Below are 27,840 nucleotides of genomic sequence, written 5' to 3' on the forward strand. Positions count from 1 at the left end.
CTGATTCCTTTTTGTTATTGTTAAAATTTAATTTTTAAATTTTTTATTTTTTGGCCGTGCCACACAGCTTGTGGGATCTTAATTCCCTGATCAGGGATCGACCCTGACCCCCTGCAGTGTCAGTGCAGGGTCCTAACCAATGGATTGCCAGGGAACTCCCAAAATTTAATTTTATAGGCAAATGTTTTCAGAAATTTTGCTCTGTCTAATTATATATCTGGGCTAGTCTAGCTGGGGTTATATATTAATATTATAAAATATGACTCAAGAATCACATACATGTGTTTGCTTAGATAAATTCTTTATTTTAAAAGCTGTTTGCTTTTATTTAAAGAGGATGTCATAAGACAAAGGTAGATGTCAATCTTTGAATTCATTCTTTAAACATGTAAAAAATCTTGGAGTAGGAATGACAATGTTACAGTCTTTTTTTTTTTTTCTTTTGGCATGTTGTTTCAGGAAACATGTAATTCTTTATTTTAATCCAAAGTTCTAGTGACTAAGTCCTGTGGTTGTACTACTTTCAAAATTCTCAACTTGATTCAGTTAATTAAATGTAAGGTGACAAATTTGTATCAGTCCAAAGTTGTTGTCATAGACTAGCTTACTTTTGTAAATCGTTGTATGAAAGAGATCTCTGTAAATATCCTGGAGAAAAAGGTTCCTTACTGTTTGGAATCAAATTTGTAACTAACATGGCTACAATTTCCCTCTGGTATGTGTCAACTAAATGATGCAGATTTTCTCCACTTAGTCCTACACAGTGCAAGTTGGGCATTTCAGTAAATTTTGCCTTCACATAGGCAAGTAGTCTTGCACTTTTCCTTGAGCAATTCATGTTCACAGCCAGCTGTTTTCTTCAAGGAATCACAGTTACTAAGGAGATCTTCATACTCACAAGAATTGGCTGTAACAAAAACAGATGAGTTACCTCATTATCATTTTTCTCAGTAACGACAAAACAATCCACATATTCAAAGTGTATGAGTGGGTAAGATTGGACAAACAAGTCAGTGTCACTTACACCACAAGGGGCCTTTCACTTCTTGAGGGACATACAAGGTGCCTTAGTTGAGCTCACTGATTAATCCATCACTTTTTATTTTGAACTTGGTGACATGTTTCTAAAATGAATTGACCTATTTTTCTCCCTTAGCAAAGAGAATAAAATGAAAATACCTACAGAATCTAATATGGGAGGAGCAACTACACACATAGAGCTATTTAAACTTAAATTATTTTAAGTTAGGCGAAATTAAAAATTTAGTTCCTTAATCTTACCAGCCACAGTGTTCAATGATCACATGTGACTAGTGGCTACTTGTAAGATACATGATGATAGAGAACATCCTTATCATTTCATCCTATTGGACACACTGCCTCAGACACCAATGCTTTCTCTTTCAGGAGAAAGTGATTCCAGTGGGAAGATAGAGCTGTAAAACAATGATAATATGCCTTCTTGCTTTCTAATGTTTCTTTTTTGGATGTTCTCCAGGGACCCCCAAACCCAACAAATCTCAAACTAAACTCATCCTCTTACCCAAAATGGATCCAAGGTGACTATTCCCCTCCCACAATCCCAGGGGAATGGTTCCCTGACTACTCAGTCATTCAGGCCAGGAACTGAATCAATCTGAACTCCTTCTTTTCTACTTCTGACCAGCACCAACCAGCACTGGTAACAAACACTGGCTATTCTACTTCTTGTCTCTCAGCCCTGTCCACTGTTCTTCATTCATTTTCCCAGTAATGAGGTCAAGACATTCAATTTCTTTTTAATCCATGTTTTTCAATAGTTTTCTTGCTGACTTCCATCCAATAGTTTCTACTTACCAGTGCTAGAAAGCTCTTTATCAAACATGATTCTGACCTTGTCACTCTTTTGCTGAAAACCTTTCAATTGAGTGCTTATTACTAATAGGATAAATTCCAAGCTCCTTAGCTAATATAGCACTCAGCAGAGGTAGAACTATTCCATGTTTTTTTTTTTTTTTGCCTTTTTGAACTCTTGTATTTTGACTTTTTTTTTTACATCTTTATTGAAGTATAATTGCTTTACAATGGTGTTTTAGTTTCTGCTTTATAACAAAGTGAATCAGTTATACATATACATATTTTCCCATATCTCTTCCCTCTTGCATCTCCCTCCCTCCCACCCTCCCTATCCCACCCCTCCAGGCGGTCACAAAGCGCTGAGCTGATCTCCCTGTGCTATGCGGCTGCTTCGCACTAGCTATCTACCTTACGTTTGGTAGTGTATATATGTCCATGCCACTCTCTCGCTTTGTAACAGCTTACCCTTCACCCTCCCCACATCCTCAAGTCCATTCTCTAGTAGGTCTGTGTCTTTATTCCTGTCTTACCCCTAGGTTCTTCATGACATTTTTTTTTCTTAAATTCCATATATATGTGTTAGCATATGGTATTTGTCTTTCTCTTTCTGACTTACTTCACTCTGTATGACAGACTCTAGGTCTATCCACCTCATTACAAATAGCTCAATTTCGTTTCTTTTTATGGCTGAGTAATATTCCATTGTATATATGAGCCACATCTTCTTTATCCATACATCCGATAATGGACACTTAGGTTGTTTCCATCTCCTGGCTATTGTAAATAGAGCTGCAATGAACATTTTGGTACATGACTCTTTTTGAATTATGTTTTTTTCAGGGTATATGCCCAGTAGTGGGATTGCTGGGTTGTATGGTAGTTCTATTTTTAGTTTCTTAAGAAACCTCCATACTGTTCTCCACAGTCACTGTATCAATTTACATTCCCACAAACAGTGCAAGAGGGTTCCCTTTTCTCCACATCCTCTCCAGCATTTACTGTTTCTAGATTTTTTGATGATGGCTATTCTGACTGGTATGAGATGATATCTCATTGTACTTTTGATTTGCATTTCTCTAATGATTAATGAAGTTGAGCATTCTTTCATGTGTTTGTTGGCAGTCTATATATCTTCTGTGGAGAAATGTCTGTTTAGGTCTTCTGCCCATTTTTGGATTGGGTTGTTTGTTTTTTTGTTATTGAGCTGCATAAGCTGCTTATAAATTTTGGAGATTAATCCTTTGTCATTTGCTTCATTTGCAAATATTTTCTCCCATTCTGAGGGTTGTCTTTTCGTCTTGTTTATGGTTTCCTTTGCTGTGCAAAAGCTTTGAAGTTTCATTAGGTCCCATTTGTTTATTTTTGTTTTTATTTCCATTTCTCTGGGAGGTGGGTCAGAAAGGATCTTGCTGTGATTTATGTCATAGAGTGTTCTGCCTATGTTTTCCTCTAAGAGTTTGATAGTTTCTGGCCTTACATTTAGGTCTTTAATCCATTTTGTTTATTTTTGTGTATGGTGTTAGGGAGTGATCTAATCTCATACTTTTACATGTAGCTGTCCAGTTTTCCCAGCACCACTTATTGAAGAGGCGCTCTTTCTCCACTGTACATTCCTGCCTCCTTTATCAAAGATAAGGTGACCATATGTACGTGGGTTTATCTCTGGGCTTTCTATCCTGTTCCATTGATGTATCTTTCTGTTTCTGTGCCAGTACCATACTGTCTTGATTACTGTAGCTTTGTAGTATAGTCTGAAGTCAGGGAGCCAGATTCCTCCAGCTCCATTTTTCGTTCTCAAGATTGCTTTGGCTATTCGGGGTCTTTTGTGTTTCCATACAAATTGTGAAATTTTTGTTCTAGTTCTGTGAAAAATACCAGTGGTAGTTTGATAAGGATTGCATTGAATCTGTAGATTGCTTTGGGTAGTAGAGTCATTTTCACAGTGTTGATTCTTCCAATCCAAGAACATGGTATATCTCTCCATCTATTTGTATCATCTTTAATTTCTTTTATCAGTGTCTTATAATTTTCTGCATACAGGTCTTTTGTCTCTTTAGGTAGATTTACTCCTAGATATGTTATTCTTTTTGTTGCAATGGTAAATGGGAGTGTTTTCTTGATTTCACTTTCAGATTTTTCATCATTAGCGTATAGGAATGCCAGGGATTTCTGTGCATTAATGTTGTATCCTGCTACTTTACCAAATTCATTGATTAGCTCTAGTAGTTTTCTGGTAGCATCTTTAGGATTCTATATGTATAGTATCATGTCATCTACAAACAGTGACAGCTTTACTTCTTCTTTTCCGATTTGGATTCCTTTTATTTCCTTTTCTTCTCTGATTGCTGTGGCTAAAACTTCCAAAACTATATTGAATAAGAGTGGTGAGAGTGGGCAACCTTGTCTTGTTCCTGATCTTAGTGGAAATGCTTTCAGTTTTTCACCATTGAGGATGATGTTGGCTGTGGGTTTGTCCTATATGGCCTTTATTATGTTGAGGAAAGTTCCCTCTATGCCTACTTTCTGGAGGGTTTTTATCATAAATCGGTGTTGAATATTGTCGAAAGCTTTCTCTGCATCTATTGAGATGATCATATGGTTTTTCTCCTTCAATTTGTTAATATGGTTTATCACATTAATTGTTTTGCGTATATTGAAGAATCCTTGCATTCCTGGAATAAATCCCACTTGATCATGGTGTATGATCCTTTTAATGTGCTGTTGGATTCTATTTGCTAGTAATTTGTTGAGGATTTTTGCATCTATGTTCATCAGTGATATTGGCCTGTAGTTTTCTTTCTTTGTGACATCCTTGTCTGGTGTTGGTATCAGGGTGATGGTGGCCTCGTAGAATGAGTTTGGGAGTGTTCCTCCCTCTGCTATACTTTGGAAGAGTTTGAGAAGGATAGGTGTTAGCTCTTCTCTAAATGTTTGATAGAATTCACCTGTGAAGCCATCTGGTCCTGGGCGTTTGTTTGTTGGAAGATTTTTAATCACAGTTTCAATTTCAGTGCTTGTGATTGGTCTGTTCACATTTTCTATTTCTTCCTGGTTCAGTATCAGAAGGTTGGGTTGTTCCAAGAATTTGTCCATTTCTTCCAGGTTGTCCATTTTATTGGCATAGAGTTGTTTGTAGTAATCTCTCATGATCTTTTGTATTTCTGCAGTTTCAGTTGTTACTTCTCCTTTTTCATTTCTAATTCTATTGATTTGAGTCTTCTCCCTTTTTTTCTTGATGAGTCTGGCTAATCTATTTTGTTTATCTTCTCAAAGAACCAGCTTTTAGTTTTATTGATCTTTGCTATTGTTTCCTTCATTTCTTTTTCATTTACTTCTGATCTGAGTTTTCTGTTTTCTTTCCTTCTGCTGACTTTGGGTTTTTTTTGTTCTTCTTTCTCTAATTGCTTTATGTGCAAGGTTAGGTTGTTTATTTGAGATGTTTCCTGTTTCTTAAGGTAGGATTGTATTGCTATAAACTTCCCTCTTAGAACTGCTTTTGCTGCATCCCATAGATTTTGGGTCGTCATGTCTCCATTGTCATTTGTTTCTAGGTATTTTTAAATTTCCTCTTTGATTTCTTCTGTGATCACTTCGTTATTAAGTAGTGTATTGTCTAGCCTCCATGTGTTTGTATTTTTTACAGATCTTTTCCTGTAATTTATATCTAGTCTCATAGCGTGGTCAGAAAGGATACTTGAAACAATTTCAATTTTCTTAAATTTACCAAGGCTTGACTTGTGACTCAAGATATGATCTATCCTAGAGAATGTTCCATGAGCACTTGAGAAAAATGTGTATTCTGTTGTTTTTGGATGGAATGTCCTATAAATATCAATTAAGTCCATCTTGTTTAATGTATCATTTAAAGCTTGTGTTTCCTTATTTATTTTCATTTTGGATGATCTGTCCAGTGGTATAAGTGGGGTGTTAAAGTCCCCTACTATGAATATATTACTGTCGATTTCCCCTTTTATGGCTATTAGTATTTGCCTTATGTATTGAGGTGGTCCTATGTTGGGTGCATAAATATTTACAATTGTTATATCTTCTTCTTGGCTTGATCCCGTGATCATTATGTAATGTCCTTCTTTGTCTTTCTAATAGTCTTTATTTTAAAGTCTATTTTGTCTGATATGAGCATTGCTACTCCAGCTTTCTTTTGGTTTCCATTTGCATGATATATCTTTTTCCATCCCCTTACTTTCAGTCTGTATGTGTCTCTAGGTCTGAAGTGGGTCTCTCATAGACAACAAATATATGGGTCTTGTTTTTGTATTCATTCAGCCAATCTGTGTCTTTTGGTGGGAGCATTTAGTCCATTTACATTTAAGGTAATTATCGATATGTATGTTCCTATTCCCATTTTCTTAATTGTTTTGGGTTCGTTATTGGAGATCTTTTCCTTCTCTTGTGTTTCTTGCCTAGAGAAGTTCCTTTAGCAGTTGTTGTAAAGCTGGTTTGGTGGTGCTGAACTCTCTCAGCTTTTGCTTGTCTGTAAACGTTTTAATTTCTCCATCAAATCTGAATGAAATCCTTGCTGGGTAGAGCAATCTTGGTTGCAGGTTTTTCTCCTTCATCACTTTAAATATGTCCTGCCAGTCCCTTCTGGCTTGCAGAGTTTCTGTTGAAAGATCAGCTGTTAACCTTATGGGGATTCCCTTGTGTGTTATTTGTTGTTTTTCCCTTGCTGCTTTTAATATGTTTTCTTTGTATTTAATTTTTGACAGTTTGATTAATATGTGTCTTGGCATATTTCTCCTTGGATTTATCCTGTATGGGACTCTCTGTGCTTCCTGGACTTGATTAACTATTTCCTTTCTCATATTAGGGAAGTTTTCAACTATAATCTCTTCAAATATTTTCTCAGTTCCTTTTTCTCTTCTTCTTCTGGAACCCCTATAATTCAAATGTTGGTGTGTTTAATATTGTCCCAGAGGTCTTTGAGACTGTCCTCAGTTCTTTTCATTCTTTTTTCTTTATTCTGCTCTGCAGTAGTTATTTCCACTATTTTATCTTCCAGGTCACTTATCCGTTCTTCTGCCTCAGTTATTCTGCTATTGATCCTATCTAGAGTATTTTTAATTTCATTTATTGTGTTGTTCATCATTGTTTGTTTCATCTTTAGTTCTTCTAGTTCCTTGTTAAATGTTTGTTGCATTTTGTCCATTCCATTTCCAAGATTTTGGATCATCTTTACTATCATTGTTCTGAATTCTTTTTCAGGTAGACTGCCTATTTCCTCTTCATTTGTTAGGCCTGGTAGGTTTTTATCTTGCTCCTTCATCTGCTGTGTGTTTTTCTGTCTTCTCATTTTGCTTATCTTACTGTGTTTGGGGTCTCCTTTTTGCAGGCTGCAGGTTCGTAGTTCCCGTTGTTTTTGGTGTCTGTCCCCAGTGGCTAAAGTTTGTTCAGTCGATGGTGTAGGCTTCCTGGTGGAGGGGACTAGTGCCTGTGTTCTGGTGGATGAGGCTGGATCTTGTCTTTCTGGTGGGCAGGTGCACGTCTGGTGGTGTGTTTTGGGGTGTCTGTGGACTTATTATGATTTTAGGCAGCCTCTCTGGTAATGGGTGGGGTTGTGTTCCTGTCTTGCTAGTTGTTTGGCATAGGATGTCCAGCACTGTAGCTTGCTGGTCATTGAGTGAAGCTGGGTGCTGGTGCTGAGATGGAGATCTCTGGGAATTTTCACCATTTGATATTATGTGGAGCTGGGAGGTCTCTTGTGGACCAGTGTCCTGAAGTTGGCTCTCCCACCTCAGAGGCACAGCACTGACTCCTGACTGCAGCACCAAGAGCCTTGCATCCACACGGCTCAGAATAAAAGGGAGAAAAGGAGAAAGAAAGAATTAGTAGAAGTAGAAAGAAAGAAAGGAGGGAGGGAGGGAGGAAGGAAGGAAGGAAGGAAGGAGGGAAGGATGGTAAAAAAGAAAGAAGATAAAGTAAAATAAAATAAAGTAAGATAAAGTATAATAAAGTTATTAAAATAAAAAAATAATTATTAAGAAAAAAAACAACGGACGGATAGAACCCTAGGACAAATGGTGGAAGCAAAGCTATACAGACATAATCTCACACAGAAGCATACACATACACACTCACAAAAAGAGGAAAAGGGGAAAAAATCATAAATCTTGCTCTCAAAGTCCACCTACTCAATTTGGGATGATTCGTTTTCTATTCATGTATTCCACAGATGCAGGTACCTCAAGTTGATTGTGGAGCTTTAATCTGGTGCTTCTGCGGCAGCTGAGAGAGATTACCCTTTCTCTTCTTTGTTCTCACAGCTCCCAGAGCCTCAGCTTTGGATTTGGCCCCGCCTCTGCGTGTAGGTCGCCGGCTCAGGCAGGGGGGGAGGGAGGGGTAGTGCGTGCGGGGCGGGCCTGCGGCTGCAGACGCCGCCGTGACGTTGCACGAGCCTGAGGCGCTCCGGGCGTTCTCCCGGGGAAGTTGTCCCTGGATCCCGGGGCCCTGACAGTGGCGGGCTGCACAGGCTCCCCGGAAGGGGAGTGTGGATAGTAACCTGTGCTCACACACAGGCTTCTTGGTGGCGGCAGCGGCAGCCTTAGCGTCTCATGCCCGTCTCTGGGTTGCGCTCTTTTAGGCGCGGCTCGCGCCCGTCTCTGGAGCTCCTTTAAGCAGCGCTCTTAATCGCCTCTCCTCGCGCACCAGGAAACAAAGAGGAAAGAAAAAGTCTCTTGCCTCTTCGGCAGGTCCAGAGTTTTCCCCGGACTCCCTCCCGGCTAGCCGTGGTGCATTAACCCCCTGCAGGCTGTGTTCACGCCGCCAACCCCAGTCCTCTCCCGGTGCTCCGACTGAAGCCTGAGCCTCAACTCCAAGCCTCGCCCGCCCCGGTGGGGGAGCAGAGAAGCCTCTCGGACTGGTGAGTGCCGGTCGTCCCTGATCCTCTGTGCGGGAATCTCCCCGCTTTCCTCTCCGCACCCCTGTTGCTGTGCTCTCCTCCGCGGCTCCGAAGCTTTCCCCCTGCACCACCCGCAGCCTCCGCCCGCGAAGGGGCTTCCTAGTGTGTGGAAACTTTTTCTCCTTCACAGCTCCCTCCCACTGGTGCAGGTCCCGTCCCTATCCTTCTGTCTCTGTTTATTCTCTTTTCTTTTGCCCTACCCAGGTACGTGGGGGGTTTCTTGCATTCTGGGAAGCCTGAGGTCTTCTGCCAGCGTTCAGCAGGTGTTCTGTGGGAGTTGTTCCACATGTAGATGTATTTCTGGTGTATCCGTGGGGAGGAAGGTGATCTCCACGTGTTACTTTTCCGCCATCTTCCCGGAAGCCTATTCCATGTTTTTTTAGCTGATTTTTTTCCTTTAGTTAATTTATAGTTTTGACATCATCAATATTCTGAATTATAGCTCTATAATTCAGTAAGAAAGAATGCTGACTAAAGGTGAATGCATTTGAAAGGTAAAAGTCTCAGGGAATGAGTCAACTCTATTGTTCATAATAATTTTTTTTTTTTTTTTTGTGGTATGCAAGCCTCTCAGTGTTGTGGCCTCTCCCGTTGCGGAGCATAGGCTCCGGACATGAAGGCTCAGCGGCCATGGCTCACGGGCCCAGCCGCTCCGCGGCATGTGAGATCCTCCCAGACGGGGGCACAAACCCGTGACCCCCGCATCGGCAGGCGGATTCTCAACCACGGCGCCACCAGGGAAGCCCCATAATAATTTTAATAAAAATATCCCAACTATAAAAAACCAATAGCTATTTTTACTTCAGATCATGACAACTTTAGAAATGACACATATGACATTTTATTCCCTCCTTTTGCAACAATATCTTTATGGATTCTGTGAACCCATATCATATACAGGTTGGACTTTGTCATTAAAAGTGTGCACAAAACCATGAGTAAATTATAGGGCAAGTGATCATTTATTATGTTAATCACCATGCTTCCATGCAGTAATCAGCATGAGGAACTCATTTGCACAAAAGAAACATTCAGTTTGCCTGTATAGACTGAGACACAATGTGGTCTCACATCCTTAGATTTATACATTTTTATGCTTTCAAAATACTACCTTTGGTGTAATGACATTGACGTTGATGAAATTATCAGAAGCATGAATGTATAGTTATTTATTTATTTTTTTTTCAGTATGTGGGCCTCTCACTGTCGTGGCCTCTCCCGCTGTGGAACGCAGGCTCCGGACGCGCAGGCTCAGTGGCCATGGCTCACGGGCCTAGCTGCTCCTCGGCATGTGGGATCTTCCCGGACCGGGGCACGAACCCGTGTCCCCTGCATCGGCAGGCAGACTCCCAACCACTGCGCCACCAGGTAAGCCCCGAATGTATAGTTATTAATGAGCTCTGCGAGGTCACAGAAACAAATGGATGCTAGATGTTTCATTATCTTACATATGGTAATATAGGCATACCTCATTGTATTGCATTTCACTTTATGGTACTTTGCAGATATTGTGTTTTTTACAATTGAAGGTTTGTGGCAACCCTACATTGAGCAAGCCTATTGGTGCAATTTTTCCAAAAGCATAATTTTTAATTTAATGTACATTGTTTTTTTTTAGACATAATACTATTGCACACTTCATAGACTACAGTATAGTGTAAACATAGCTTTTATGTGCGCTGGGAAACCAAAAATTTGTGTGACTCGCTTAATAGCCATATTTTCTTTCTTTCAGTGATCTGTAACAACGTCTCTGAGGTATGCCTGTATTCTTTTCATTACAGAGAATATGTAGGTTATTGAAATGTGTAAAATGTTTACTTAAACACACTCTGTTGGGTAATCTTTTTGTCTTGGCATAAAGATGTTATTTAAATTGGTTACTTTGGGAGATTTTTTTATCCATAAAAAGAAAATTAAACATCAATTCTTGATTATAATAGCAAGTTAATCACTTCAAACTTACTGCATAGTCCACTGTCACAGTTATCAGGGCAACTGGCACAAGGTGTTCCTTGTTGGTAAGGGGTACTCTTTTTACTCACATTATTACCACTGTAATGTAAAATACACACTGTCAAATATTTTTCACTTTACTGTTTAGTTGCCAAGGGCAACATCAATCACTAAATATATATAAGTGTATATGTAACGTTTTTAGTTCTGTTAACAAAACTGAGGGGAATTCCCTGGCGGTCCAATGGCTAGGATTCTGGGCTTTCACTGCTGTGGTCCCAGGTTCGGCCCCTTAGGTCGGGGAACTAAGATCCCACAAGCCGCACCACCAGGCCAAAAAAAAAAAAACAACAACAAAACAAAACTGAAAAATTACAATTCTCAACATGTAATTTACATAACATCCAAATTAAGAAAATACTTCACACACATCGACCCATCTCCTTGACTCTACTTCTTCAGGCTGGGCAGCTACACTGGCATAACTAGTCTAAAGCATCCAGATAACTTCTTTGCAGCAATACACTTTTCATCTCCCGGTAGACTTGGTCAGATTGGTAAGGCCGTGCCCCGCAGAGAGCTGGCTAAGGATAAATATATCACTTTGAGAGACGGGGAAAGATCCTGGGGGCAGGAGGTTGCAGTATGAAAAAGAATACTCAATGTTGCAATATAATTTTATATTTGAAAGAGGATAAATACCCTAATTCCTCTAATATGAACTAGGGGCAGTAAAGCTCCAATATATATATATTTTAATTTCGAGATGGCATTGTGCGATTTAAGTAGTTTGTGGTGTGTGTATTTGTGGGTCAGGGAGAGCTGGGGAAGGTTTATGAGTTTCCAGAGGTAGTGCGTGAGAGATTTTTATGTTTACCGAAAAAGGAACGTGAGAGTAAAAAGTTTTGATAAACGCCAATAGCCTGGGTGTAGTCAATTACAGTGACTAACTTGTAACTCATCGATGATGATTATCCTATTGGCTGTTAAATTTATCTAATTCATCGGAAAATACATGGGAATGCAAATCTCAGTAGTGTCAAGGGAGCCAAGGACCCGAAGTGATGTATTTGAATCTGTCTTCCTGCACAGAACATGGCTGTCCATGTGGTAGCCTTGGAAAGGCTTGGAAAGATTGTGACGTAGACACAAAAGTGTTCTGGAGGTTCTGTCACTCCCGCTTTCCTCATTATTCACTTCAGCTCTCACTCCAGATGCCTGGTTCCCGATGCCTCCCCTCTCACAGCCAGGCAGTGAGTTTGGATGCATTCTCCAAGGGTCTGTCAATTTTTTTTATTAAGTTATACTTGACACACAATATTCTATTAGTTTCACGTGTACAACATAGTGGTTTGATATTTTTATACATTATGAAATCACCACAGTAATTCCAGTTACCATCTGTACATCTCTTGTGGTTTGATGGATTCCTTTAGTGTTAGCTTTGGACTTCTTTTTCATTATTTTTTGTGTATCCATTGTAGGTTTTTATTTTGTACTTAACATGAGGTTCATATATATCAGTCTGTAGCTATAGCTGTTTTAAGCTGATAGTCACTTAAGTTCGAAGGCTTTCTAAAAGCACTAAATTTTTACTACCCCCATCTGTTTTATGATTTTTATGTCATATTTTACATTTTTTTACTTTGTGTAGTTCTTCACTACTTGTTGCAGTTACAATTGATAGTAGCACTTTTGTCTTTTAAACTTCATACTAGGTTTTTAAGTGGCTGATCCACTGCCATTACTATATATTTGCTTTTACCAGTGAGATTTATTCTTTCATATGTGTTTTCTGTTCCTAGTTGTGGCCTTTGCTTTTCTGCTTAAAGAAGACCCTTTAACATTTCTTGTAAGGCCAGTTTAGTGATGATGAACTTTTTTAGTTTTGCTTGTCTGGGAAACTCTTTATCTGTCCTTCAATTCTGAATGATAACCTTGCTGAACAGAATATTCCAGGTTGTAAGCTTATTTTGGTTTTGTTTTTTCAGAACTTTAAATATATCCTACCACTCCCTTCCAGCCTATAAAGTTTCTCCTGGAAACCAGCTGAGAGTCTTATGGGGTTTCTCTTTTGTGTGATTAGTTGTTTTTCTCGTGTTGCCTTAAAAATTTCCTCTTTAACTTTTGCCATTTTAATTATGTCTTGGTATAACTCTAGGTTCATCTTGTTCGGGACTCTCTTAGCTTCCTGTACCTGGATGTCTGTTTCCTTTTTCAGGTTAGGGAAGGTTTCAGGCATTATTTTTTTTTAATGTTTTCTGTTCCTTTCTCTCTCTTATCTTCCTGGGACCCCTAGCTGTTGGTAGCTTGCTGTTGTCCCAGAGGTACCTTAAACTCTCCTCATTTAAAAAAAATTCTTTCTTCTTTTTGCTGTTCTCATTGGGTGATTTTTCACTATTCTATCTTCCAGATTGCTTATCTGTTCTTCTGTATCATATAATCTGCTATTGATTCTCTTGAGTGTGTTTTTTATTTCAGTTCCTATATTCTTCATTTCTGATTGGTTCATTTAGTTTTTAAGTCTTTGCTGAAATTCTTATTGTGTTCTTCCATTATTCTCCCTAGTTCAGTGAGCATCCTATAACCATTTCTTTGAACTCTATCAGGTAAATTACTTATCTCCATTTCATTAGAGTTTTTTCCTGTGGTTATATTCTGTTCTTTCATTTGGAACATATTCCTGTCTCCTCATTTTGTTTGAATTTTGTTTTTATTATTATTTTAAAAAAATTTTTTATTGGAGTATAGTTGCTAAATTTTGGGTTTTTTTCTATGATTTAGGCTAAACAGCTACCGCTCTTGGTCTTGAAGGAGTGGCCTTGTGTAAGAGCATCCCCTGTGACTGCTTGTGACTGGTGGCTTTAGCAGACCAGCTTGAGCTGGAATGGGCCAGGCTAGAGGAAGTCCCTGGGGAGCACTGTGCTTACGGCTGCCTTGGTGGGATGGCTAGGGCTGCAGCTGGGGAAGGTGTGCACTGGGGGGACTCCCAGGGGGACCAAACAATGGTGCTCACTGGTGCCTTCGACTCTGGGGAGGGCTCCAGCAGTTCCCTGTTCATTTGGAAGAAGCTCTCAGGTTAGCAGATGGATTTTCCTTCTGTATAGTCTGAATGCTTTTTAAATTGCTGGGGTATTTTTTGCTGTGTCCCAGGGCAGGTGAGTCTGTTCTCAAGCCCCTCAGCTATATCCCTCCTACTGCAGATCACTAAAATGGGGGTGGGGTTCCCATGGATACAGTGTCTCCATCTTTCCTACTAATTTCTATGTGGTCCTTCTATCTGCAGAAGCTGTTAAATCAACTTCGGGGGCAATTTCTTTATATGTAGGTGTAGATTCAGTGTGTGCATGGGAGGAGGTGAGCTCAGGGTCTTCCTAGGCCCGTGTTGTCCTTCCCCAAATGACCTATCTATTCTTTCTACTAAACTCTAATAGCTGTTTTCAGGAAAATGACTTTGGAGGTCATATTTCTCAAACTGGAGACCCATATCCCTGGGTCATCTATAGTATCAAATAAATCCTATATGAGGCTTGGTTTGGGGCCTCCCTGCCTGTAGTGGTAAAGAACTTCAAATTTTAAAAGAAATTAAGACTAGCAGATATGTTGAGGTTAGGTCTTTAGTTTATCCATAGGATTTGTTGTGGAGAACTTAAAACGTTTTGCTTAATGAAAGAGCATGTTTCCTGTTACAAATAAAGACTGTAAGGAATTGTTCATTATGGAGTTTTTGGTGAAAACTTCTGAGAAACAAAAGCTTAAGATGTTTCCTTTTTCTGGACTCTAACATATATTAAAGATCTCTTGAAAAACCTTGGAGACCCAGAAGAATGAATCATTTCTAATGATAATAACGTATATGGTTTTCAAGATAAGTAAGAATAGGAACGTTTCAGCAGAAAGGGCTGAAATCACAATTTACTATCCCTTATTTTCCACTCCACTACTGCCTCTTGCTTAACCATCAAGCTTCCACCCACCTAGGGTGTGAAATTAGTGAGAACTGATGACATCAAGTCTAGAGAAATGCATACTACACGTGCCCAGAGAATAACCTTGAGCCCTGGGGAAAGGCAATTGAGAGAAAAGACATGACTTCATAATTGAGGAAAGAGAGTTTCAGATTTTACTCTTGGAAATGAGAACTTGGTCTCTTCTCTGATAAGTTGAATGTATCTTACCTTAAGCAGTATTTCCAAAGGTTTATCCCTTCTCTTTATTAAAATATGCTTTTTTATTTTGATTGGGTAAATGTAAGATTATTTTAAAATATTAAATTGCCGATGGAATTATTGGTATTAAACTTTAAAGTATATACTTACGCAGGACAGTACTGGCAAACATAGTAGTATTTTAGACTCTCCTGATTGGGACAGTAGGCAATTCCACATCCAACACGGAAAGATGAGTACCAAACAAGCTACAAATGCATAAGGAAATATGTAAGAGTACATTAAGGAAGAGGGGAAAATACTGGGAAAACAAATAATAGCAAATGTAAAAAAAAAAAGTGATTCTTGGCACTTCCTTGGTGGTGCAGTGGTTAAGAACCCATCTGCCAGTGCAGGGGACACGGGTTCTATCCCTGGTCCCGGAAGATCCCACATGCCTCGGGGCAACTAAGCCCACGTGCCACGACTACTGAGCCCGCATGCTACAACTACTGAAGCCCGCGTGCCTAGAGCCCGTGCTCCACAACAAGAGAATCCACTGCAATGAGAAGCCCGCACACTGCAGTGAAGAGTAGCCCCCGCTCACGACAACTAGAGAAAGCCTGCGCGCACCAGCAAAGACCCAACGCAGCCAAATATTTAAAAAGAAAGAAAAAAAAGTGACTCTTATAGTTTGTAGCCGTATACCTTATGGAAATATTTAAACTACTGAAACAAAGTCACAAACTTTAAAAATATTAAATTTCGTGTATCCATTTATAATGTTGGAAAAGTACAGAGTGTACTTCCCTGCCAAGAATTTTGCAGCCCATGAAAAAAAAAAAAAAATGACAGTTTTAGATGAAATACCAGCCAAATGCCAGGACTCTATTATACTCAAGCCCTTCCCCCAGATTGAACATTGGTGTTGGTCATCATTTGGAGAAGCTTTCTCTGTTAGAGCATCTGTGGCAGAAGTTTTTCATTTGTTCTGGTTACCTGGGTATAATGTCCAACAATTGCACTGGAGCTCTTTGGTCCTGCACCATAGACAAAATTGTGGTGTTCTTCAAACCAGCTTTGGATTGCATCTGACCAGGCAGTAGGGTCACTTGACATGTAGGGATTCTCACCACGTTTTGTACCTAAGTGTGAACAGATCATTCATGAAGAAAACAAAAAAGCATGCCGTGGCAAGAGAAGTCAACTACATGAACACAAGGATGTTGCCCTTCAAACTCAGTGCCTGTATTTGCTAACTGTTAATACATGAAAAAGATGCTTCCATTCCTTATCAACTGTAAAGCTGAATAGAAGACAGATCTACCTAGCCCACTGGGCTGGCCACAATATGCAAACTCTGAATAGCTTGAGAAGAATTTATTCTAACAAGGACCTACTGTATAGCACAGGGAACTATACTCAATATCTTGTAATAACCTATAATGGAAGTGAATGTAAAATATATATATATATGTATATTTGAATCACCTTGCTGTACACCTGAAGCTATCACAACATTGTAAATTAACTATATTTCAATAAAAATCAAAACCAAACCAAACCAAACAAAATCCTTCTCCCTGTGGATTGTCAAAGATGCATTCTTTTTCATGCTAAATTCTTCACAGGTATAATGTGTGTGCTCTCAGCTTTGTATTGTTAGCTTACAAAAGGCAACAACCAAATTTTATTTTTTCTCTCCTCTTACCCACCCTCAGCAGAGATTTTTCACACATAGGAGCCAGAATAAATATTTATGATTATGAATTTGCATAAACTTTGAAAAAAAAAAGGTTTACGGGCAGTCTTTAAGAGTCCCAATCAAGAGTCAACTGACATCAGGAAGGTGTTCAAAACTTGTAGCTCTTCCCTTAGTCCATGAGTCATAATGTCACAATGTGACATTATAGTTATATAATGTTATATAACTTACAGTTATAACTCTCTGAGGAGAGTTATATATAACTTACAGTTATATTATAACTGTATATTATAACTTCCAGTTATATTATAACTCTCTGAGGAGTCATAATGTCTCCTCAGAGAGTTAGGCAGGAAGGGCCTTGCAGAGGGTGACATCAGCAGAATGGTGAGGTAGGAAGCCCTGGACTCTCCTTTCCCCAGTACACACACTGATTCAGCAACAATTCATGAACAAATTGCCCTTGTCAGAAATCCAAAAACAAAACTAAAGGCTTCCTGACCCTGAGGGATATGAAACCAGACTCACTGAAGCCTCTAGGGAGATTGGAAAACCCTCTGGCGAGAATCCCTACCCTCAGCACCGTGCTATACAATCAGGAAGAGACCCTCTAACTCCCAGCTTCTCCCAGGGGAGGGAAAGAGTTGGCTCATGTGTCCAGCAACCCAACGTTTCCAAGGGGACGCCCCAGAGGGCTGGCTTCTGTCTTGCTAGTCTTGGAGGTGGTGAGTGGAGATGGTGTTTGGGCTGCTAGACACCATAACTCCTCCCTCTGGCTCAGCACAGAGCAAGCAAATGAAAAATCCTTTCATTTTTTTCCTTTCTTCCCTGGGAGTTGATCAATGTGTCCAGTGGTCCAGTTTCTCTGGGGCTACCCAAAGAACTGGCATCTTTCTTGCCAGTCCTGGAGCGCAATCTTGTTCCCTGGGGGAGAACTGAGATGGCAGTTTGGATTGGTAGATGCCATAGCCCTTCTCCCCAGCTCAGCACAGAGCAAGCCGACAAAAACCTCAGCTGCCTGCTTCTCCCTGGGGAGGGAAGAAGCTGGTTTGGTCATCTGATGCCACACATTTTCCAGAGGCTGCCTGAAGGACTGGCTCCTGACTTGCCTGTTTTGGAATGCTATCAAGACCTAGCATAAACTCACTGCCTGCGGCTAGTGAGAACAGAGACAGATATTTAGGCTGGCAGTTGCCATAGCCTCCCTTCCTGGTTCAGCACAGAGTGAACAAACAAAATACTCCAGCTCTTAGCCTCTCCCTGGGGAGGGAAAGAATTGGATGGACTGTCAGAGATCCATCTTTTCTGGGGGCTGCCTGAGGAAACGACTTAAGAATCTTTCTTGAGCAAAATGGACTTGAACAGCATTTCTCCAAAAAAGATGTACAAATGACCAACAGGTATATGAAAAGGTGCTCAGTGTCACTAATCATCAGAAAAAGGCAGATCAAAACCACAATGAGATATAACCTTACACCTGTCAGGATGTCTGTTCTCAAAAAACAAAAGACAGCAAGAGAAATTGGAATTCTTGTACGCTGTTGGTGAGAATAAAACATAGGTAGCTGTTGTAGGCAACAGTAGGGAGGTTCCTCAAAAAATTGAAAGTAGAGCTACCAAATGATCCAGCAATTCCACTTCTGAGAATTTATCCGAAAGAATTGAAGTCAAGATCTTGAAGAGATATTTACATTCTCATGTTCACTGCAGCACTATTCATGATAGCCAAGATGTGGAAATGACCTAAATGTCCATCAGCAGATGAACGGATAAACAAAATGTGGTATATACACGCGATGGAATATCATCCATCCTTAGAAAAGAAGGAAATTCTGCAACATGCAGCAACATGAATGAACCTTGAGGATATTTTGCTAAGTGAAATTAGCTAGTCACAGAAAACGAGTGCCTGATTCTATCAGTATGAAGTATCTCAAATAGTCAAATTCATAGAATCGAAGAGTGGAATGGTGGCTGCTGGGCTGGGGGGAAGGAGGAATGGGGAGTTACTAATCAATGGGCATAAACTTTCTGGTAAGCAAGATAATTTCTAGATATCTGATGGACAGCATGGCACCTACAATCAACAATATTGTATCATACACTTAAACATTTCTTGAGAGGGTAGATTTCATGTTAAGTGTTCTTAGCAGCATAAAATTTTTTAAAAACTAAAAAAAAAAAAAAAAGGTGTTCTTACCACAGTAAAATTAATTTAAAGAAGAAAGAAGTGGCTTGAGGTCCAGAAACGTTACCCTTTTCAGCCCTCTCTTAATATTTACGTTTTGGTGACTTGAAATATAATGTTTACGTGCTGCTTAAAGAAAGTATAAAATGTTTTTGGATATCTCCTTTAATAAGGAAAGACAGAAACTTAGAAACTAACAGTAGACTTGGATCTTGAAGACCATTTTCCACTGAAAATGATCACAGTCGCCTCCTGTTGTAATTTCATCATAATGTTTGCATCAACAATATAAACAAGAACAATTCTACTGAAATAACAGGTAAGTTATTCACTACCTTTAAATTGGGCTTACCTATGTGTATATCATGCTTGATAATGTAAAACATTTTATGTAAGGTTTGTGAATACAAGTTTTTTTTCTCTCATGGCTTTTATGATCCTTGGTAAGATACGTCTTCAAGTTTTTTTGAGTCTAATATATTATTCTATGCATTATAGGTACACAGTCTATACAAAATACTTGACAATTTGTTATCAAAACTTTAAAAAATGAATCAACACACCCAAAATATTCATCCTGATTAAAAAAAGCTTACATATTTTTAGAGTAAAATTCAGGAACAGTTCAACATATTTTAACACATTTTGAGAATGCAAAATAATCTGATTTCAAAACACCATACAGCTACACAATATCACAAAAAGGGCAAAGGGTGAGAAATCAGGAAGCCTGGTTAACTTTCCAGTATATGATACTCCTACCAGTTGTGTTCTTGCATAATTCATTCCTTCCACATCCTTTTTAATCTTTAAAATCGGGAAAATGATTATGCATGACCTGTTCACCATGAGCTGATCAAGAGGAACAAATGAGATGCTGCTTAAGAAATAATTTGCATAATGTAAATAATCAACAAGCATGAAATAGTACTTATCGTATCTCTCTCTATACAGATACTTTAATTTTAAAAGTACAGCCATATAAGCAACATTTATTCACAAAGTCTTCTGAATACAATGCTCCAGAATGGTCTGTCCTATTTTATTTGCCTAATATTTTATTTGCTCATTTATTCAACAAACATTGACTCATTTACATACTGGTCTTCCGGTCATCTGGATTACTGTGTTCTAAAGTGCACTTGTTTGCCCACTTCTGAGCATTTGCTGTTGCTTCTCTGCTCCATTCCTAAATGTCACAAGAAAAACAAAATACACAAAGATTCAACTCCAATGAAGTATATGCTTTAAAATCTGATTGGTAGGCTGATTTGCATTACTTTAAAACTTCTGTAGATGTATTATCTAATTGTCATTGGTATTAAAGTACCTTTTTGTTTGTGTGTATGTGTGTGCGTGTGTCTTTATCTGTCCCAGTGCCAGTTTCCACACAAAGACAAGTCCACAGGTATGTCTAACGAGAGAAATACCTAATACATTATCTGACTATGATAGCATAGCAGCCGCACCTAAGATTTTTAATAATGTTGCTGCTCTAAATACTAACATGTGAGATAGTCTGACTATATTTCAGTAGTAATAAGCTGACCTAGTTTATTGCCAATTCCATTTGTAGCCCACTGTGTCCACATGGGAGATGTCCAGCTTTTATGGACTATTCCCTGGGAAATGGGCTGTTATTTTCCCTAAATGGCATTGATCCTGAAGGATAGGAGATTTATTTATTTTCGACTAGGGAAGATAGTGAACCAAAAATGTAACACCTTCATATTTGATGTCTGAAGATCTGGCTTCTAAATTCTGCCTTCCCAGCTTAAGAGCCCTGTAATCTTGACAAGTTATTTAACCATTATAAAGGAAAATTCATTTCTGCCCTGCCCATGACAGAGCTAAATGAAGGAGAAAAATAGAGACAGAACTTTGTAAGCCACAAGAGTCTTAAAAGATGCCAGTTAGCTGCCTGCTCTTACCACTGCTGGTTCACACCACTTTATTTATATTCTTGCTTCTTACCATCTTTAGCATGTTGCTGGCAGGTGGAGAGACTGATTTCCTTAGTTCATTGTGTTTATTTACAATCTCTCTTTGGACTTGCGTTTGAGTGGTTAACAGCGCAGTAAAGGATGGATCCTACAGGGAAATAAAATTAGGATTTTTTTTTTAAACATTTTTGAAAATTGCACTTAAGAGTGAATAAGTTAATTCAGGGACTCTGAGATGACTTTACAAAGTGTTCAGTTCAAGCCACTATGAGTTGTTAAGCACTGTCAATGAACTGATCCAAGGCAATGACAAATAGGAAAAAAGTAGTTTGAAGTTTTGAGAATGGGAATGGAATTCATGGCATGACAAATTAAAAACTCCTCTGAGGCCGCAAATGCCAATTTCTAGTTTCAAGGGAACTCTCAGTGTGATTTTTCTAGACATACAAGTGATAATGTTTTATATTTTCTAATATTGTGTACAAAGGTATACAATAAGAACATGAAGGCAGATTCATCCACATTCAGTCAGGCTGCAGCAGTGGGGTAAGAGCAGACCTCAAGACTCATCCTAGACTTTAAGGGGAACTTTGACCTGACATGGTATCTGTTTTTAGAGAAAGAATATATTTAGAATGTATTTAGAGAAAGAATGTTGAGGTTCAGTTGAAGTGCATTCAGTATTCTAGTAAAATGATTCTACCTGTTTTATTTTTTTAACATCTTTATTGGAGTATAATTGCTTTACATTGTTGTGTTAGTTGCTGCTGTACAACAAAGTGAATCAGCTAAATGTATACATATATCCCCATATCCCCTCCCTCTTGCATCTCCCTCCCACCCTCCCTATTCCACCCCTCTAGGTGGTCACAAAGCACAGAGCTGATCTCCCTGTGCTGTGGGGCTGCTTCTTACTAGCTAACTGTTTTACATTTGGTAGTGTATATATGTCCATGCCACTCCCAGCTTACCATTCTCCCTCCATGTGTCCTCAAGTCCATTCTCTATGTCTGTGTCTTTATTCCTGTCCTGCCCCTAGGTTCTTCAGAACCATTTTTTTTTAGATTCCATATATATATAATTATATATATATTTTTTAGATTCCATATATATGTATGTGTTAGCATATGGTATTTGTTTTTCTCTTTCTGACTTCACTCTGTATGACAGACTCTAGGTCCATCCACCTCATTACAAATAACTCAATTTTGTTTCTTTTATGGCTAAGTAATATTCCATTGTATATATGTGCCACATCTTCTTTATCCATTCATCTGTCTATGGACACTTAGGTTCCTTCCATGTCCTGGCTATTGTAAATAGAGCTGCAATGAACATTGTGGTACATGTCTCTTTTTGAATTATAGTTTTCTTAGGGTATATGCCCAGTAATGGGATTGCTGGGTCATATGGTATTTGTAGTTTTTTAAGGAACCTCCATACTCTTCTCCATAGTGGCTGTATCAATTTACATTCCCACCAACAGTGCAAGAGGGTTCCCTTTTCTTCACACCCTCTCCAGCATTTATTGTTTGTAGATTTTTTGATGATGGCCATTCTGACTGGTGTGGGGTGATATCTCATTGCAATTTTGATTTGCATTTCTCTAATGATTAGTGATGTTGAGCATCCTTTCATTTGTTTGTTGGCAATCTGTATATCTTCTTTGGAGAAATGTCTGTTTAGGTCTTCTGCCTATTTTTGGATTGGGCTCTTTGTTTTTTTGATATTGAGCTGCATGAGCTGCTTGTAAATTTTGGAAACTAATCCTTTGTTAGTTGCTTCATTTGCAAATATTTTCTCCCATTCTGAGGGTTGTCTTTTCATCTTTTTATGGTTTCCTTTGCTGTGCAAAAGCTTTGAAGTTTCATTAGGTCCCATTTGTTTATTTTTGTTTTCATTTCCATTTCTCTAGGAGGTGGGTCAAAAAGGATCTTGCTGTGATTTATGTCAAAGAGTGTTCTTATTATGTTTTCCTCTAAGAGTTTTATAGTGTCTGGTGTTACACTTAGGTCTTTAATCCATTTTGAGTTTATTTTTGTGTATGGTGTTAGGGAGTGCTCTAATTTCTTTCTTTTACATGTAGCCGTCCAGTTTTCCCAACACCACTTATTGAAGAGGCTGTCTTTTCTGCATTGTATATTCTTGCCTCTTTTATCAAAGATAAGGTGACCATATATGCGTGGGTTTATCTCTGGGCTTTCTGTCCTGTTCCATTGATCTATATTTCTGTTTTTGTGCCAGTACCATACTGTCTTGATTCCTGTAGCTTTGTAGTATAGTCTGAAGTCAGGGAGCTTGATTCATCCAGCTCTGTTTTTCTTTCTCAAGATTGCTTTGGCTATTTGGGGTCTTTTGTGTTTCCATACAAAATGTGCAGTTTTAGTTCTAGTTCTGTGAAAAATGCCATTGGTAGTTTGATAGGGATTGCATTGAATCTGTAGATTGCTTTGGGTAGTAGAGTCACTTTCACAATGTTGATTCTTCCAATCCAAGAACATGGTATATCTCTCCATCTGTTTGTACCATCTCTCATTTCTTTCATCAGTGTCTTGTAGTTTTCTGCATACAGGTCTTTTGTCTCCTTAGGTAGGTTTATTCCTAGATATTTTATTCTTTTTGTTGCAATGGCAAATGGGAGTGTTTCCTTAATTTCTCTTTCAGATTTTTCATCATTAGTGTATAGGAATGCAGGAGATTTCTATACATTAATTTTGTATCCTGCTACTTTACCAAATTCATTGATTAGCTCTAGTAGTTTTCTGGTAGCATCTTTAGGATTCTCTATGCATGGTATCACATCATCAGCAAACAGTAACAGTTTTACCTCTTTTCCGATTTGGATTCCTTTTGTTTCTTTTTCTTCTCTGACTGCTATGGCTAAAACTTCCAAAACTATGTTGAATAATTGTGATGAGAGTGGGCAACCTGTCTTGTTCCTGATCTTAGTGGAAATGGTTTCAGTTTTTCACCATTGAGGACGATGTTGGCTGTGGGTGATTCTACCTGTTATAGGTAGATTTTATAGGGTCGCTCAAAAGACCCCATTAAAAAAATCTCCAAGGCCATTTGGAGGGAGCAAAGCCATCCAGTGAATGGACTATTGCTGACTTTGTTCCTTTTAGAAACAGAAATATAATTGATAAGGTATTAAATCAGTTGCTGATATTTTTGGTGTATCTTTGTGTGTGTGTGTGTGTGTGTGTGTGTGTGTGTGTGTGTGTTGGGGGGGATGGGTCCTAAACCTGGAGGTGGAGTAGGGTGTGTGAATTGCTCCCACAAGGTCTAGCAATTTGATAGCCTAAATTAACACAAAAGGCTGATGTTACATGAGCAAGATTTTTTTTTTAAATCAATTTATTTTTTTAAAATTTTTGGCTGTGTTGGGTCTCCATTGCACTGTGCAGGCTTCTCATTGTTGTGGATTCTCTTGTTGCGGAGCTCGGGCTCTAGGCGTGCGGGCTTCAGTAGTTGTGGCACGCGGGCTTAGTTTCTCTGCGGCATGTGGGATCTTCCCGGATGAACCCGTGTCCCCTGCATTGGCAGGCAGATTCTTAACCACTGTGCCACCAGGGAAGTCCCAGCATGAGTAAGACTTTGAAGTGTAAGTCTGAATAGACAGGGTCCTTGGTTGACTTTCCCCTGACACCTTGGAATAAGTCATTCTCTGCTCCCCCAATACTGAGTCCCCTTCAGAGCTCTGCAAATACTGTGAACATAGGTCTGACCACATTTTATCACCATGATCACATTGCGTCCATTTCTCCTGCGTACTTATACATCCCTAAGGACAGGGGCCAATACTGAATGAAAAATAAATCCAATGGCACGTGTCTTTATAAGAGACGCAAGAGGAGAAGGTGATGTGAAGATGGAGGCAGAGATTCCAGTGATGTAGCCACAAGCCAAGGATTGGTGGAAGCCACCAGAAGCTGGGAGAGGACCATGGAACAGACTCCCTCCTAGATCCTCCAGAGGGAGCATGGCCCTGCTGATACCTTGATTTCAGACTTCTGGTCTCCAGAACTGTGAGAGAATAAATTTCTATTGGGCTAAGCCACCAAACTTGTGTTAATTTCCTACAACAGCCCTAGGGACCTAATGCATTAATTTTCCAAAATATCATGTACTCCATGTAAAAATAATGCAATATTTTTCTTTTTTTGTACTAAATCTTTGAAATCTGGTGTGTAATTTATACTACCTACAGCACATCTTGTTTTGGAAAAGCCACATTTCAAGTCTTTAATAGCCATGTGTGACAGATAGCTGCTGTACTGGACTGCTCATCCTTGAACTTTCATCTAGATAATTACGTTAAGTGCTCTGAGCTACCAAGGAGTGCTCTGTGATGTACTAGACACTCTCATTACTTCCGCTCTCAAAGTGCCTTGCCATCCCACAGAGCTGCCTGGATAGCTCTGGAAAGATTTTTCCACTTTAACCTTACCTTTGCTTTGGTGGGGAAAGATGGTAGCAGCACAGTAGCCAGAAACAGCACAACTGGGAGTGAAGCCATTGCTAGGAAGTAAGTCAAAGAGAACAAAGGTCTACATTGAAACATGTAGTACATGGACCTCTAACTAGGAGGGAAGAACTAATGTAATGATCTTGGTTATCTCAAAGGAGCCGTGATTCCCAAATTTATAAGTAATGTAACAAGAGAGGACTGTCATATGGTGCCAGTAGAATCATAATAGAACCAACCTTGTCTCTGATAGGGACAAAAAAAACAAGCTGAAGAACTTGACTGCTGCACTTGAATTATACCTATAAAGGTGAGGGACATACCACTTCTTTCTGCCCACTTCTATTGCTCCTAAGCCCATCAGAAAGAAAATATGGAAGAAAACAGATTTCGCCACAGTTAATTATGATCTTGCATTGATTATTCATTTCAATTTTAGGGCAAAGGTTATTTTCAGTGTATACCATTTCTTAGTTTTTTCCCTCTTGTCTATGAAAAGTAGACTTCTTGTCCTTTTATTTATACACAACTCTAATCAAGATTTCAGGGTTGTGATAACACAGAAATGTACAAATACGTTAGTAGTAGTTATTTCTCCAATGGAGGCATTAGAAGTTATGTTTATTTTATTCCTTACACTTGTCTATATTTTCAAATTTCCAAGTATAGAAAAAATACAAATAGAACTAATATATTGAAAATCTAGACTGTTCGAATTTGCTGAATCCATGATTGGGTACAAAGGTTACTTAATATCTTCATTAACTTTGTAAAAGACACTCAGCATTGGGTTGCCCACACTGTGCTTTCTCAATGTGTCAAAAAATCCTTGGTCCTTTAGATGAATCAAAAAGAACATGAAGTTTAGGAAGCATTCATATTCTCTTCCCCACCATTCATCATATAAAAATTACTCACTTTGTAAATTAAAGGAATACTGCCTAGATTAACTGTCTTCCTATGCAATTGCTACCCCCAAATTCTTGGAGGAAAAGAAAATTCTAAACTATTTATCTGCAGTATATCTCAGGCCTTATTGATTTGTAAATAGTGGACAATTGGTACCTCTTCCATGTATTGCCTTTCTTCTCAATAGTGTGATTATCAAAGGGAGAGGAATGAACATTTATTGACAGTGTAGGGCAAAATACAATGTCTAATTTCACTCTCTTACCTTCGTAGGTATGGTGGTGTTTTACCGATGAAGGAATTGAGGCCTGTAAGAGTTAATTAACCTATGCCAATGGTAAGTTCCTTTATTTATTTATTTATATATATTTATTTTGGCTGCGTTGGGTCTTCGTTGCTGCGTGCGGGCTTTCTCTAGTGGCCTCGAGCGGGGTCTACTCTTCGTTGCGGTGCGCGGACTTCTCATTGCGGTGGCTTCTCTTGTTGTGGAGCACGGGCTCTAGGCGTTTCCATAGTTGTAGCACACAGACTCAGTAGTTGTGGCTCGCGGGCTTTAGAGCTCAGGCTCAGTAGCTGTGGCCCACAGGCTTAGTTGCTCCACGGCATGTGGGATCTTCCCAGACCAGGGCTCAAACCCGTGTCCCTTGCATTGGCAGGCAGATTTTTAACCACTGCGCCACCAGGGCAGTCCTGGTAAGTTCTTAAGTAATGGCAGAAATTAACCTTCAACCAATTATGATGTCCAAGTCAATGCACATTGCAGGAAAACATAGTTTCAACTGGGAAAATCAAACATTCTGTAGCTCAATGGAGACACTCTATCCTTATTTTAACAATTCCTGTGTTAATATACAACAGTATACAATATGTTCATAGTAAAAATCACTAACATGGAAGAATATACAATATATACAAATTGTCATATTTTACATTGTTTTCTATTCAACATAGTTCTAGTATACTTGTTTCAAAATCATAAACACGGGAACTATTTCTATTATCCATTTTAGAATGAGATGTAAAAAATTCATTTGTTTCAACTTGACATAGTGAGAGTAGAATTAATTCAAGATCATTGTCTCAATAACTATCCATAAAGTTTGAAAATCATGGGTACATTTGTTAAATATGTAATTTTACCGTTGGCAAAATAAAAATGATTGACAAATAAAATGTTCACATTTAAATAAATGAGTTATCACTTACTGTTTGTTTTCAGAGCAGGATGAAGTATCTGCTTTGTCTGTAGGAAGAAGAAATGTACAGAGAAGGTTAGAGCACAATATATATTACATCTATTTCTGTTTTAGAAAGTTCTGGTTGTGCAAGTAAACCTAAGTCAATACAATTCCAAACCAGAATTTTTCACACCAATAGCTTCCAATTTCATTGCCAGTTATCGGACATTGTTTTTGACATTATTTGGTTCCCATGTAGCTTTTAACACAAGTAAGTAAAGCATACCCTCACTCCCTGGCCAGCGCTCTTCTCTTCTGATGCAAACTAAAATCTGGATGCTGCCTTTTTGGCCTAGTATTTCTATAATAACCACTGAAGACTGGTTAATCACTGTGAAGGTAACCAAGATCCTACCTTAGAGCTGAACTTCTGTGGCTCAGCTTTCTGTGACCTTTACTTCCCGGTGCCAACTTTCTGTAGCTTATTGGATAAGAGCACAGTCTTTGGAAACCATCAGTTCTTGAAAAATCTTCTCTGATCTACAGATTTCTCTTCTGTAAACTGTGGATTATCATATCATAATTTTGCTTTG

General features: G+C 38.9%; 1 protein-coding gene across 1 annotated transcript; it reads right to left on the bottom strand.

Moving 5' to 3' along the window:
- Positions 1–737: 737 nt before the first annotated feature.
- On the bottom strand, positions 738–27,700 carry LOC101270859 (cysteine-rich secretory protein 2). The gene is made up of 9 exons (XM_049716349.1): positions 27,663–27,700; positions 27,276–27,312; positions 25,143–25,213; positions 20,724–20,840; positions 19,851–19,938; positions 15,856–16,001; positions 15,028–15,125; positions 10,719–10,807; positions 738–907 (listed from the first exon to the last, which is right to left on the bottom strand). The coding sequence occupies exons 3-9, from the start codon at positions 25,209–25,211 to the stop codon at positions 780–782; spliced, it is 735 nt and encodes a 244-aa protein (XP_049572306.1). The 5' UTR covers positions 25,212–25,213; positions 27,276–27,312; positions 27,663–27,700; the 3' UTR covers positions 738–779.
- Positions 27,701–27,840: the final 140 nt, after the last annotated feature.

The sequence above is a fragment of the Orcinus orca genome, chromosome 10 (assembly GCF_937001465.1).
Source record: "Orcinus orca chromosome 10, mOrcOrc1.1, whole genome shotgun sequence".
Taxonomy (NCBI): Eukaryota; Metazoa; Chordata; class Mammalia; order Artiodactyla; family Delphinidae; genus Orcinus; species Orcinus orca.

What these genes read in the sequence shown, in the direction of transcription:
- LOC101270859 (XM_049716349.1), bottom strand. Translation starts at nt 25,211, where the DNA reads ATGGCTTCACTCCCAGTTGTGCTGTTTCTGGCTACTGTGCTGCTACCA. An exon ending in CCAGCAACATGCTAAAGATG is followed by an intron (nt 19,939 to 20,723) that starts GTAAGAAGCAAG and finishes TGTGACATTTAG; the next exon opens with GAATGGAGCAGAGAAGCAAC. An exon ending in TTGTTGGACATTATACCCAG is followed by an intron (nt 15,126 to 15,855) that starts GTAACCAGAACA and finishes ATGCATTTGTAG; the next exon opens with CTTGTTTGGTACTCATCTTT.